Here is a 15,179-nt window from a genome sequence, read left to right as displayed (position 1 = left end):
ACTAGAACAGGTGTCACAAGACCTGAAAAGGGCAAATAACAAAAGGGAAGAGGGCAAGATCTGCAGACTCGACTCGAAGTCAGTGAGCCTCACTTGAACTTCCGGAAAAATTCTAAAATATATTTTCTTTAAAAGGATGGCACATGAACATTTAAAAAGGGAAATGGTGATCACCAAGAGCCAGCATGGCTTCATCAAGTACAGGTCATGCCAGAGTGGCCTCACTTCCTTTTCTGACAGGGTAACAAGGCTGGTAGAAAAAGGAAATGCCACAGATACAACATAGCTAGGTTTCGGCAAAGCATTTGACAAAGTCTCTCACGTATCCTTTTTTTTTTTTAGGCAATTGGAGTTAAGTGACTTGCCCAGGGTCACACAGCTAGTGTCAAGTGTTTGGTCTGAGGTCGGATTTGAACTCAGGTCCTCCTGACTTCAGGGCCAGTGCTCTATTCACTGTGCCACTTAGCTGCCCCTCTCACATATCCTTTTGAACAAGTTAGAGAGAAACAGGTTAGGCTCACCTAAGCAAATAATATGGAGCACACCTTCAAAGATCTCATTGTTTTAGTAGACTGCAAGCTCAATGAGGCAGTTGTGTAATACAGCAGCCAAAAGAGCTAACAAGATCTAAGGCTGCAGGGACAACAAGAGTGTCCTTCAGGACTAGGAGGATGAAAATAACACTGTCTCTGCCTTCACCAGGCCACATCTGCAGTAATGTGCTTAGTTCCAGCCACTGCTTTTTAGGACACCAGTAAGCTTGGGAGCATTGGAAGAGGGTGGACAGGGTGGCAAAAGGCATTGAGATCATGCTCTATGTGGTAGGAAAAACAGGGAAGTTAGAAGATGGGCAGGTCTTTCACCATCAAGGCTAGCTGGAAGACTGAAGGAATTTAAACAACTAGATGGGTCACTGGAACAAATGGCTCAGGAGAACATGGTCTAAAGGGGCTGATACAGAGCTCTTCTTGGTCAGTTACATTGGTTTGGGGAGCTCACAAGACTTATCTAGTTAAATCAATTAGATTTAATTGATCTAATTGATGGATGGAGAGTTTGGCATCCCTGGTTCCATAAAGATGAAATCTTTCTGCAACTGGTTTTCCAGCAGGACTTAACAAGGGAAGGGATGAAGTCCTTTGAAAGGATGCTTTTGGTAAACTAGATCTAAGCTAGTCCACCATAACTACCAACTCCCTATGAACAGCTAATGTCAACTGGTGAAATTTGAACAGGAGGCTGGGATAGCCCAAAGTAGCTATCTGGAAAAATATGGTTGTCAGTACAAACAAGTGCTCTGAGGATGACAGGACAGAGCAGGGAGTGTGGAAAGAAGTTAAGGAGAGCCTCTCCTAAAAGAGCTTTAGGTATGGCTCCTGAAATAAGGGACTGAGAGAGACAATTGATCACCAGCCTGTGGAGGTACTAGTAAAACTATATCACATTAAGGATCAGGGCAGTAAGGAGCCAAACTTAAGGCTTCTCCAAAAGCCCCCAACCCACTCTGTAGTCCAGAGATCTCTGTGTCTAGACTTGAGGGACTTTGGGGATGAATATTCCTAGGGACAACACATGAGTTCCTTTGAGGCTCTGGTCATCTTAGCTAAAGAACTGCAAGAGGACAGGAAGCAATATGCTTAAGTCATAATAGCCTGGAAAGGGGGAAGTCACCAAATGCATGAGAGGAGGCAGGTTATTATCACACCAGGGGGCCCTCACTGGATCCATGGGTACACACCAATTTACACTGGGAGTTTCAGGGAGTATATAACCAAGTATACAACCAAGAAAGGGAAAAAGCATTCACACTCAGGTGTAGGTAGGGGAGGCTAAAAGATATTTCTTTTACAGTGATGAGAGGAAGGAGACCAGAGCACTATGCCAGTTCCCTTAAAACAATCTTGTGTAGACAGTGGGAAAAGTAGATGGCACCTGGTGGTTGAACAAAGTTGTTATGCTGATCGATGTGGCTGTTCTGACCTTCTTGTCAATGTGGTGGATAAGAAAGCCCAGGGCTAGGATGAGTTACTGAACTAACTAATGCTTTTTTCCTTCTTTTCCTGTAACAGACTGGTCAAGAACAGTTCAATTTCACCTGGGCAGGAGTCCATCATCCCTTCCTAGGGCTACCTGAACTTTCCTTCATACTGCTAGTCTGGTGGGCAAGAGACTAGAAAGAGACTCCACTCTTTTGAAGGCAATGATGGCCACAACTACATTGATGATTAAGTTTACCAGGTATTATGAGGTCATGGTAGCAGAGGCCCTATATCAGACAGTAGCCCATATGAGGGTCAAGAAATGGGAGATTAACTTTAAGAAAATCTAGGGTCAAGTTTACTTAGTAAATAAACTACTGACACCTGCTTCTCAACAATTCGATAACTTACTGGACAGTTTAGGCTTTGAAGAAGCTACACTTTCCTCCTGGTTATCCTGATGGTCCCCAACAACCAAGTTATTCACAAATCTACCTCTTTTGAGTGGGGGCCCAGAACAGGCTACAGCCCTGGAAGATCTAGAGAGGGCCATCCAGCAGTCTCATCCCCTGGGTTTTCTGACTATGAGACTCAAGTTTTTGTAGGTCTCAGTCCATAAATATCAAGTTGAGTCAAGTCTTTGGCAGGTACATAGGGAGTGGCCAGGCCAAACACTGTTGGGTAACTGGAGCCACAAGTTCCCCAAAGCAACCAATCACCACACAACTTCTGAAAAGTAAATGTCTTGAGGTATAGGGTGGATGAAATCTTTATATACACTGACTCCTGAGAAAGGGCCAGGAGTCTGGCTAAGTCATCTGAGATCTGGAAAAACCAAGGCTACGAAATCAAAGTCCTCTGATCCCTTTGGGGTCAGGACCAATGGAGGAGCTTTAGTGGTACCTCCCTCCGTATTCACTTACTTGTGGGGGGAACATCAGCGCCCATGAGAGACATCATACGCCCTCCATTAAACTGAACAACATTAAGAGAACAGCAGAAGTGAAGGAGTGGGTTCACCACCAATCCGGACATGAGGGCCATGTGGTGGAAAGGTCCCTTAACTAAAGACAAAACAGCTATTTCTACATAAAGTCACGCCTCGTACCAATCAGAAATATGAGTAAGGCATGGTCCCAGTGGTTCCTGACCTGCCTTCAACTGGGAAACTGATTAGCAAGAGGTTTGTCTTTAACAGCAATTAAAACCTATTTGGGCTATCACTGCAGTGTTAGTCAGATCTGTTACCTCAGCAATCTCCATCAAAATCCTCCCAGAACAAATTCTTTTTCCTTGTGATCAAGGCATCCACTTCACTATGAAGGACCAAGATTAGCCTGGCACCATCACCTCTGATAGGTTTTCTACCTCCCACACCATCCTTACGCTGACACTGCTGAACTGCGGAATAGATGCACGAAGCAACAGTTTTCTCAACATAATTCTGACTATCAGCATTGGATATCCCACCTCTGCAAAGCCACGCTAAGAAGAGGGAGAGCTCTCAAGTCCAGTGGTTTCTCAGATCCGTTCTCCTGGAAGATTTGCCTGATAGGGCCAGATTGCTTTTAGATGGTCTTGCCTGACCCTCTTCAGTTCTTCTCTATTCAACTCACTGCAAAGGCCTGGGCCTTAAGGTCTCTGTCTCCTGGAGGGATACCATATACACTGGGGAAATGGCTCAAGGTCCTCTCAATTGGCAGGTCTCCTTTTCCTTGAAATGATTTGTACGAGTCTTTCCCAGAAAGGGTTTGAGGGATGTCACTGTTGGGGCATACCTTGCTTTCCAGTGACATAGCTGTCTCTGCATAAATATTATGAGTATGACTTTACTTGGAAGATTGAGGATCTCTTAAATATCTACTCTAAATCATTGGATGAAGGTGAAAGGGAATCCTTGCCTAACCCCTGAGAAAGACTGGAGTACCCCCTGAGCAAAGGCTGCTAAAGGGACAAATATTTGGTGTCACCCTCCTGAGGAAGCTTCCAGATATGGGAAGGTTCTGGCTGGTAGTCTGTAGAATAAGTGGTGGTATAGTGCAAGTCTTGGTATCAGCTCAGGCTCTGGGATAGGTTGCATGGCATAGGCTTATGACCTCTTAGCTACTTTATTACAGATGACCCTAGTCTATAATTATGCTGGAAGTGTGATCATCTGTGCAGCAGTCCTGATGTTCCTAGTTGAGCTCCTGTTCACTCTCATTATTTTACATCCAGAGATATACTGTGCACTTGAACCTCTCCCAATATCATCAACCACATGGAAAACTCAGAACTGAGTCTTTCCAAAGGGAAGAGGAAATGCTTACTATTTCTGGTCTTCATTCTCCATATTTGGTCACACTGGTACTGCATTCCTTTAGGGAAATGACACATTGCTCACTTTTTTTTTTTGGCTCTCTGTTTTTGTTTTTCTTTTATGGGCACTAAACTGCTCCTCCAAGCCAGCCCATCCAAGGTTCTCATATCCTTGAGGTTGGTTGGTTGCTTAATGTCCCTATGGTTATTTAAGTGGCAAAAGGTACTCTAGAAGACCTATAGGATCATTCCAGGAGGTGGGATGTGGTAGAAACAACAATTACCTGGGTCTCTGTCATGTAGGTTTCCCCCTAAAATGGAAGGAAGCTGTCTTTACAATTTAACTGGACCAGGATACTAGGGCTTGAGTTGTTAACATGGCTTCTCAATCACCTAGGACATAAAAAGGCTAGCTAGGACCATGAGGTTCTCCCAAAATTTGACAGATGTTCACCTACCCTGTTAACCAACACACTCTATGATATTTACATTTGGAGACAAAGGGTAAGTATTCTTTCCATTCTATTGCTGTTGTTTTGTTTGTTTGTTTGTTTGCTTGTTTTGGGCTAGGCAATGGGGTTAAGTGACTTGCCCAGGGTCACACAGCTAGTAAGTGTTATGTGTCTGAGGCCAGATTTGAACCCAGGTCCTCCTGAATCCAGGGCCAGTGCTCTACCCACTGCGCCACCTAGCTGCCCCTCCATTCTATTGTTAAATACACTTCTTTTTTGTTTAGCGCTGGACAGTCTACAAGGACCTTGTTTCATTGCAATTCTGAGCCTGAACCAGTAGACTCATCTAAGTCAAGCCTGGCTCAGAACATCACACGAGGATCATTTGAAAGAACTGAGGAGAAGAGATTTAGCAAAGAGGAAACAGGATAGCTGTCTTCCAAGCATTTGAAAGGTCATCATGAGGGAAAGGGATTTGATTTGCTCTGCCCTTGAGGACAGAGCCAGAAGCAATGGACAGAAGTGGCAGAGAGGAAAAATTTATGGTTGCTATACTGAAGCAATGCTTCCTAACAATAAGCACTATCCAAAAGTGGAAAAGGCCGTCGAGGGAGATAGGGGGATACTCTGCACTAGATAGAGGTCATCAAGAAAAGGCTAGACAGAATCAGGCACATTGTTAAGCGGACTGTTATTTGAGTAGGGACTGAACTATATGGCTTCTCAGGTCCCTTCGAAGTCTGAGATTCTGTGTTTCACCTCTAACGCCTCAATTCTGATCCATAGTTGTAACCTGATTTCCTAGTCATTCTGTTTCCCAACTTGTTATTTTATTCCTACATACCTGTGAAGCAGAGAAATTAAAAAAGACCCACTGGCTATGATTATTTACTGTATAGAAGTACTATTAAGCTCAAAATTCTCTCACTTCTAAGAGAAAGTAAATATCCACTGTTTTAAAACTTAACTGACAGTTCATCTTTAAGATGTACAAACTGAAAAGACAGAGAAACCTGGATGAGTGTAGGATCAATTTGGTTATCTTTCTCCCTAGGAGAAAAACTTTAGTAACAAATGATCATAAAGAGATTTGTGGGAAATAGTAAATTTTCAAGAAGGGAACAGTACATTAATTAGCAGAGACAGTAGTAGGAAATGAGAAGGTAGGAAGGAGCAGCACAGTAAAAGGCTAGGGAAAGGATTTGAAAAAAGGAATAGGAAAAAATTATGTCAGAAACAGAGACCTGAAGAAAAACAATGCAACAAGAATGGATCAAGAAAAAAAAATGATTAAAGGGATGAGGGTGGCAGTGGCTACTATATGAGGAGAAACTAAAAAGTCAGGATGCTTTAGCCCGGGAACAGAAAGGTTGGAAAGGAACATGACCTAAAGTTATAAAATCATGAAGAATCAACATGGACTTTACAATATTCTAGCACTATAGAACTATTTCTATCACTTGATCCTTTGAAATATTAAAAGAGATTTATGACATGTAAAAAGGAAAAACTCCTTTCACCAAAGAGTAGGCTTGTGGTGCTCATGAGCCAAGGGTTTCTTATTCAAGCATGGATTGGCCTAGATGGCACACATAAGACAGCAACCTTAATCAATAAATGTTGTGTGTGCTCTCACTGCTCCACTGATCCGCTGTTCCCATTCCCCTGTCTCTCTCCCTCTCTTCAGGTGTCCCTATTCCTTGAGATAAAATAATACTGAAATTAGGCCAATTAATAATCCTATAACAGTCTCTAAGTATTCACGTGAAAGGAGGAGTCAACGGATAAGTCAAACTTCATTGTTGTCTTATTTTAAGAAATTGCCACAGCCACCCCAACCTTCATCAACAACCACTCTGATCAGTCAGCAGTCATCAGCATCGAGGCAAGACCCTCCACCAGCAAAAAGACACAACCTACCAAAGGCTTAGATGATGGTTAGCATTTTTAAGCAATGAAGTATTTTGTATTTAGTGTAAATACACTGGCATTTTTAGACATAATACTATTGCACACTTAACAGACTACAGTGTAGTGTAAACATAACTTTTATATGCACTGGGAAACCAAAAAATTCGTGTGACTCACTTTATTGTGACAGTTGCTTTGTTGTGCAATATCTCCAAGGTATACCTATATACTACAACAAAAAAGTCCCTAACCAATCAAGCAATAAATTGCATTTATTAAGGGCTTACTGTGTATCAGCCACTGTGCTAAGTGCTGGGGATACAAAGAAAAAGCAGAAACAATTCCTGCCCTCAAGAAGCTAACAATCTAATGAGGGAGAACATAAAATCAGTACCCACAAAATAGAGTAGATGAAAGGAAGTTAAGATCTTCCCAGAACGGCACATATTATACGCTGGGAGACACTTAATAGATGCTTTCTAATAATTATGAATACTGTACATACCCCTCTTCTGTCTCATTGATGATATCACAGATCTCCATATTCAATGTCCAGTCCTCACTCTGAAGGGATCCATCTGTAGCCTTTTCTGTAAAAGGAGAGAGAAAAAGCTTTTAGATTTCCCCTGGAATAAGCCAGCACTGGCAGGAAAAGTGAGGAATTATAACAATTATAGTAACTTATATGGTGCATTAATTTCTCAAATATTTTCTCATGTTTTCAAAGTAATATCTAAACTGAACCTCATATTCTAAGGCAGGTTATTACAGGTAGGCAGGCATTATTACTGTTCTATAAATTAAGGGACTCAGGCTCTGAAACTCATTTAAAGTCATTCAGTAAGTGACTTAAAGTCCCTAGTGAGAGTCAGGACCAGACTTCAGGCCTTCTGACCCCTTGCCAATGCCCCTTCCATTATACCCCAGGCTTAACTGCCTATTTGTTTTTCACTTGGCTCGGTTTCAAATGACTTCTGGTAATTAATAAAAATCAAATTAATGTCAAGCACAGCATAAAACTAGGAGACATATGCTTGCCAAAGGTATCTGCCACCCTTTTGGAGGCTACCTGACACAAAGACTAAATCAACAAGGGATTCCCTATAGAAGATGAGATCCTCCAGATGCTTCTTGCTTCTTTAACAACATTGTCACTGTACTAACAGCATGAAGCCCCAAACACTGCTGAGCTTCCCAATCCAAAATCACTAGAGAGATATTGGACTGATTACTCACACACACAAAAAAACAAATGACTGAAAAACTTCTATGTCCACGCTATGAAACGCAGTCAGATGAACAATCCATGGTGATGGTCCATCAGTACATACTGTGGGACAGCCACTGGACATGAACAATGATCCAGGCTCATAGCTGAACACAAGGAGGGAAGTAGGCCAAATTATCTTTGGGAAAATGAGCAGCATTTTTAATGACCCCAACCTTCTTCCTGTAATAAAATCTTAACTTTTAACAACAACATTCTTCTTGGGATGCTGTTTGGCTACAAGTCATGGATTGCCACAGTCTCTGAAGAATTAAAGTTAAAGGTCACTCAAAGAACAACATAGAGGGGCCTGGTGAGCAGACTACGACATATTACCAAGGAAGAATTGCCCAGAAGCAGCAGCATCACGGATAATACGGATATCGATATATATGGGGAAAATGATGGCTCAGTCACACAGAAAGAACAAAGGATGGACAAATGGCTTACGTGATCCATTGGTATCTATGTAATATCAAGAGATCTATAGGAAGACCGTGAGCACCTTAGTGGACCCGCTGAGAAGGGTTTATTGGAGGAAATCAGGGGCAAAAATCAGACAGGAAAGGAAGGTCTGACTACCAACATGCCCATTTCCCCCTTCCTTAAGAAGCCTTTCACTTGACCCTCCATCATCTCAAATTATAGTCCTCCCTCTTTTCCACACTTTCACAGTCAAACTCAAAGAACAAGCTATCTATACTCTTGCCTCTACTTCCTCTCTTCTCATTCACTTCTCAATAACTCCTTCGAAGTTACCTATTATCTCTTAATTACAAAATAAGGCCTTTTCTCACTCCTCATCCTTCTTTCTTGACCTTCGCAGAATATGACATTGTTAACTAGCCTTTCCTTCTGGATCTTCTCTTTGGGTTTTTCTGACACTGCTCTCATTTCTTTTTCTAGCTGCTCCTTCCAAGCCTCTTCTGCTAAATTATCATTCACATCCAACCCACTAGCTTTCTTTTCAATGTACCCTTTCTCCTTCTACACTCTCTCTCTCAGGCTTCATCAATTCCCAGGGATTCAACCATTTTTGTTAAGCAGATGACTTCCAGATCTATATCTCTAGTAACTATCTTCCTGAGCTTCTACATCACCCACTACCTCCTGGACTTTCCCAAGTGTACATCCCATAGACATCTCAAACTCCACATATTCAAAACAGAATATATCTTCTTTCTCCCTGCAGTTCTCTCTTCTTTCTAACTTTCCAATTTCTGCCAAAAGTATCTCTATCTTTTTGTCCAGGTTCACAAGTTCTTAGTCATTTTTGACTTTTCCCTCTTCCCCGTTTCTCCTCACATCCCATCAGTCTGCTTCTAGAGCATCTCCCCATCCAACCTTCCCTCTCCTCTCCCTTCATATGGGAGTTCAGGCTCTCATCACCACTCACTGGGCCTACTGCAATGGCCTCCTAATTGGTTACTTTGTAAATAGTCTCTAATCCCTCCTCTATACCGGTGCTTCTGAAACTGTGGGTCGTGACCCCATATGGGATCCAGTAACTGAACATGGGAGTTGTGAAAAGTTTGGCAACAGTAAAAGCTTTCTGAACTTGCAACAACCAAAAACTAATTAAAAATAAAACACATAGTGAATCCAAGGTGTTTCTGGCAGTGCTTGCCCGTGTTGCATCACGTGATTTCCTTGTAGCCTTGGTTCTGAACACAGCATTTATGATTATAAAATCAAAATTATCAATCAACTCTGAAAAACGTTGAAGATGCTCTACGTCCTGCAGTATCAAATATTCCACTAGGATTTGATTCTTTATGTAAAAATAAACAAGCACATCCCTCTCATTAGCATGCAAATTTGCTTTTGTCTTTAATAAATGGTAAAATTATATGTGTACCAAAGAATTGTTTTAAAATAAATTTCTTTATGATTTATTATCAGTAAATGTTTGATTTGTATACCTATTTTATATACTTAGGGTTGCATAAAAATGTCTTGGGCGAAAAGGGATCTCGAGTGGAAAAAGTTTAAAAAGCCCTGCTCTACCCTGATGCCAAAGTGATACTCTTAAAGTACAGGTCTAACCATGTCACTTCCCTGTGGCTCAAGAAACTCCAAGGGTTTTCTATTTCTTCTAGGACAAAATTCTGGCATTTAAAGTCATTCACAAGCTTGCTCCAGCCTACTTTTTCTAGGGTTATTACATATTATTCCTTTCCATATACTCTGAAATCTGGCCATACTAATTTAGTGCTGCTTCTCGTACATAACATTCCATGCCCTGTGCCTCTGCACAGGGTGTCTGTCCCCCAGGCCTGAAATGCTCTCTCTCCTCAATTCTTCAAGGTCTGTAAAAATCCCTTGCTTTCTTCAAAGCTTAGCTCCTCCAGGAGGCCTATCCTCGTTCCCCAGCTTTCCCACAGAAATTGCTTAGTATATATTTGTATTTACTTAAGTGTGTGCCCATGTTGCTTCTTATGACAGAATATAAACACCTTGAGGGGGAAAGAATGATTCACAGTTTTTAGGTATTTCTAATGTATATAGCACATGGCTTAGGACATAGTAGGAACTTAATTAAATATTTATTAATTGACTGATGGATGAATTTCAGTCTCCATCACTGAAGGGAGTACTTCTATAAATGAAATCACAGTTCCATAAAACTAATGAAGTATAAAAATCAAATCCACTCTTATAAGGACAAAGATTTATAACTAAGAAGGATAATCAAAAGAATATAATAAAAGATTATAAACTATTAGGTCTTTAGGAATATGGGAGACCCCAGCCCACCCTTCTTAAGATATTCTAAACGCTGAAAGGTAAAGAAACTGGAGAAAATAAATCTGTCAGTAGCAGGCCAGGTATTTGCTATCCAAAAGTTGAGCAAAGATAATCCAAGGAAGAAGAGTACAAGGAAGAAGGGGAATAATCAACATTAGAGCTAAAAGGGACCTTAAACCTGAAGAAAAGTGCAAGGTACAGGGCAGGGGAGTAATCAGTGTTATAGCTACAGAAGCTCCTAAATCTAGTCCCAACTTTTCAAAAGATGAGGCAAGTGAGAGGTTAAAGCACTGAGTCCAAAGTCACACAGTTTGTGCCAGAGTCAGGATTGCAAGATAAGCAATTTGTGCCTCCAAAAGACAGCATCCAAGGATCTAGAAATCATACCAAAAAGAGAAACTGAGGAGACAAGGCAGTGTTGATCCTGGAGAAAAGATTAGCAAGGAGGAATATGAAAGCTGTGTTCTCAAATACTCAAAAGGTTATCTATCATATGGAAGAGAGAGCTGTCCTTTGATGTTCTATAAGACAAAACTAGAAGCAAAGGGTAGAAATGACAGGGATTTAGACTTCATATAGCTTAAAAGAAGACTTTCTAACCATTAGACTGTGAGTGATTGACAACAAAATAAGCAATCCTTTCTGGAAGCATTCTGCTAGAAGATGAGTGACCATATGTCAAGGACATTGTAAAAAGGATTCCTGCAACAGACAGAAACCTATATTACATGACCTCCGAGATCCCTCCCAACACTCTAAGAGTCTCTGATTTAAAAACCCTGGGATCCAGGGATCTTTTGACTACAATGTGTTACTTCTTTAGATGTCTTGACTACACGGATTAATTTTTTTTATCTGTATCACCAACATCTAGCGGTGCATTAAGCATAACAGGTACTTAATAAGTATTTGTTGATCTTAACTGAATTAAAGAATTTAAATGAAATTATATTCATTCTTAGAAGGAGCCTGCCATTCATTCACTACTAGTATCAGTACCAAAGCCGTGGACAGATCTTTCGACTCCTGCATAAACTGGATTTTAATGAGGCAGAGTTGCACAAAGTCATCAGCCTCTTCCTGAGTCATCAAAGTACAGTGGCAAGACAAAAGTCAAGACGACTAGCAATGGCCCAGGATGCAGCGGATGACATAGCTATCTTCAGTATCTGACCAAGCTCTAAGTGCTTCACAACGCCTGCTTCTGCTACCTTCACATCCACCTATTCCACCAGGGAAGTCTTCACATGCTTGGGGTAGACACTTGCCTTAACGAACCAACAGGTGTGATACCTGCTGGTTGTCCTCAAACTGGTTTAGCCCATCTGCTGACATGGTCTTACCAGGGTTTGGCCACTGTACATGCTGCAGCTTCTTGCATCCACAGAGCTGGGTAGCAGGTGGACACCAAAGGCAGATGAGCAGCCCTGAAAAGGGCTCAGCAAGCCCTCACACCAGAGGTACTAGTCCTCTTTGAACACCCCATATACCAATAGTTATTAACTGCCCATCTCCTTAAGTGAGGAAAATTCTCTTCCTTATTTGTAAGGCTTCCAAATTAGGAAAAAGAAGTAGTGGTAGGTGGCAAGGGACATCTTGTACCTTCCCCCATATACCAAGGAGATGTAATACAGAATCTTATGGAGGTAAGAAGGCACCTGACTCTGTGTATGCCATGAGGACCACAAGGGACATTATCTTGGGAGAGTTAATAGAGGAAATACTAAATCAATGAAACCTCATTTCCAAGTTCAGTTAGCAGCAGAATCCATTAACCTTATATTCATCCTTTCTTTTCCTTTAATGATACAGAGTTGGGGAGAGTGGAAGTCACAGACACTATAGCATCCTTGGGGTCAGTATCTTTGAGTCTCTATTTTCAGGGTTTAAAAACATGTGCTTATTAAGATTTTAAATAAAGTTTGTTTTTAACTCTCTTACCAACTTGCTACAAATGCTATACAAGTGACATTGCAGACAGCTTGTTTTGCTGAAAGATGAGTAAAATTAGATTGATAAAGGAGCTGCTACTTTCAGCAAAGGTCAGCTGCTACTTTCTTGTGTACTGATAAAGGAGCTGCTACTTTCAGCAAAGGTCAGCTGCTACTTTCTTGTGTACTTAGAAGAATTCCAGGTTAATGAGAAGAAACTGCTGTTGATTACTTGCAGAACTCATGTTGTTCACCACTGGGACATTTTCTCACTCACATTCTCCTCTGGCTACCCACCAACTAATCAACGTCATGTAGTGTCCCCCCAGTTAAGCAGAGTGAAACTGAGACCTACCTATTATATCACATAATCAAAATAAATTCATATGCAGTGGTAGAACTGCAATCCTCCAAAGGGCCAAATGGCATTCACCATACATCAGCTAGGCCTCAACAAAGATTAAAACTAAGAGATCTTCCCTGAAAAATTCTTTTCTCTGTTCTCTTAGATGAGATGTCAATTAAATAGTGTGAGGCTAAGAAAGGAAGAGATTTCAAGCAGTTCTATGCTTCAGCATCAAGAGGTAGCCTTCAAACAAATACATAAAATCAACACAAACTAGGAGCTAAAATAGTATATATTTAGACTCAAAAGGAATGCTAAAGATTATCTAATTCAATCCCTTCCCTTTGAGGATAAGGAAACTGAGTCCCAGAGTGGCTAAATGGCTTGGGATTCAGGATTGCTTCTGGGAATGTCCAGAAAAAGGAAATCAACACTAGATTGGGGAAGAAGAAGAGCTTGTTAGGACACTCTGGAAAAAATAAAAATGAAGACTCTAAGATATTATGCAAAGTGCACCTGAGATTCCTATGTGCTACATCTGTAGTTCAATTTCCATTAGTCAAGAGAAGGAAGAGTTTATTCTCACAAATCAGCACAGTCAGTTCACATAGTGGACAGAAAAATATCTTTTTAGTCAGAAAGACTGGGATTAAGTCCTTCCTCTAACTCTTACTGTCCATGTGACCCTGGGAAAGTAACTTATCACTTCCATGTAACTCTACAAGATTACATATTGCAGAACAGCTGTTGCATTAGTAGATGGATTTCCTCACCAGGAGATAATAGGGAGCCACTGGAATTTGAATGTGATGGGGAACATGGTCAGATTTGCATTTTAAGAAAATCACCTTGTTAACTGTGAGGAAGATGGATTGGAGCAAGGAATGATTTAAGGCAAGGACACCAAAGAAAAGGCTATTAAAACAGCCCAGGAGTGAGGTGATTGATGAGAGCCAAGATGGTAGGTGTGAGTAGAGAGAAGAAGACATATAATGCAGATGCTATAAAGGGAGAAACAGCAAGACTTGACAACAGATAGAATAAAGGTGGTAAATGTGAGTAAGGCACCAAAGGATCACATCAAGGTGCAAGCTTTGGTGACTAAGAGGATGGTAGTGCCCCTGATAGAGCACTTCACACAAAGTCCTTCATAATTTCCCCCTAATATCTTTCTAATCTTCTCATATCATAACCTCTCACATCCTCTGCAACTCAGTGACACTGGCCTACATGCTATTCATCTAACAAGCAACTCCATCTCAAGACTCTTGGTATTTTCACTGCTTGTCCTCCATGGCTGGCATTCTCTCCCTCCTCACCTCTGCTTCCTGGCTTCTCTGGCTTCCTTAAAGTCTCAGCTAAAATCCTTCATCTACAAGAAGCATTTCCCAATATCCCTTAATTCTAGTGCCTGTTGTCTGCTGATCATATGCAATTCATCCTACACATATCTTGTTTGTACATAGCTGTTTTCATGTTGCCTCAAATGTGAACTCCTTGAAAGTAAGAACTGTTTTTTCTTTTCTTTGTCTTCAGCACTTAGCACAGTGCCTAGCAAATAGTAGGCACTTAATAAATGTTTACTGACTGACTGACTAATAGGAATAGGAAAGATGGGAAGAGGAGAGAGGCGGAGCGAAGATGGTGGAGTGAAAGCAGCGACTTGCTTGAGCTCTCCCCCAAACCCCTCCAAATACTCATAAAAATGGCTCTAAACAAATTCTGAAGCAGCAGAACCCACAAAAAGACAGAGTGAAACAAATTTCCAGCCCAAGACAACCTGGATGATTGATCAGAAAGGTATATCACGCCGGGCTGGGAGCACAGCGCAGCATGGGCGCGCAGCCCGCAGGAAACCTGGAGCAGGCCTCAGAGGACTGAATCATGGGCAGCTGTGGAGGTTTCCAGACTCCTCAATCCACAAATGCCAAAGACAACTTAGAAGGTCAGTGGGAAAAGTCTGTTTCTGTCGGTGGTCAGAGAGGAAGGCGGGGTCTCAGCTCCATTCCCCAAGAGCGTGGCCCTGGGGGGGCAGCTGCTTCCCGAGCTTCTGGCCCACAGACTGAGGGGGAATCCAGTGGCTGATCAGAGAGGGACTGCAGGGATCTCTTTGCCAGTGCTGAGGCAGGAATCTCTTGCTTTGCCCATGTGTGGATCTGGGTCACAGTTCTGGGTGGCAGTGCTGGGGTGAGGAGGAGCGCTGGCATGGTGGAGCTTGGAGTGGCTGTGGAGAGGAAACCCTCCTCA

At 41.7% G+C, this 15,179-nt stretch overlaps 1 protein-coding gene across 3 annotated transcripts in view; it reads right to left on the bottom strand.

The window, feature by feature from the left end:
• Positions 1-15,179, bottom strand: part of TOM1L2 (target of myb1 like 2 membrane trafficking protein) — a 152,265-nt gene that overhangs the window by 94,440 nt on the left and 42,646 nt on the right. For all 3 annotated transcript variants that reach the window (XM_020967301.2, XM_020967302.2, XM_020967303.2), the window contains exon 2: positions 7,146-7,230. In XM_020967301.2, the coding sequence (XP_020822960.1) occupies positions 7,146-7,230 (85 nt within the window). The remainder of the gene's footprint in view (positions 1-7,145; positions 7,231-15,179) is intronic.

This window comes from Phascolarctos cinereus, unplaced genomic scaffold (genome assembly GCF_003287225.1).
Source record: "Phascolarctos cinereus isolate Bilbo 61053 unplaced genomic scaffold, phaCin_HiC Scaffold_4;HRSCAF=312, whole genome shotgun sequence".
NCBI classification, from domain to species: Eukaryota; Metazoa; Chordata; class Mammalia; order Diprotodontia; family Phascolarctidae; genus Phascolarctos; species Phascolarctos cinereus.
Note: the sequence above shows the minus strand (reverse complement) of the source record. Positions and strands in the feature narration are given on the sequence as shown.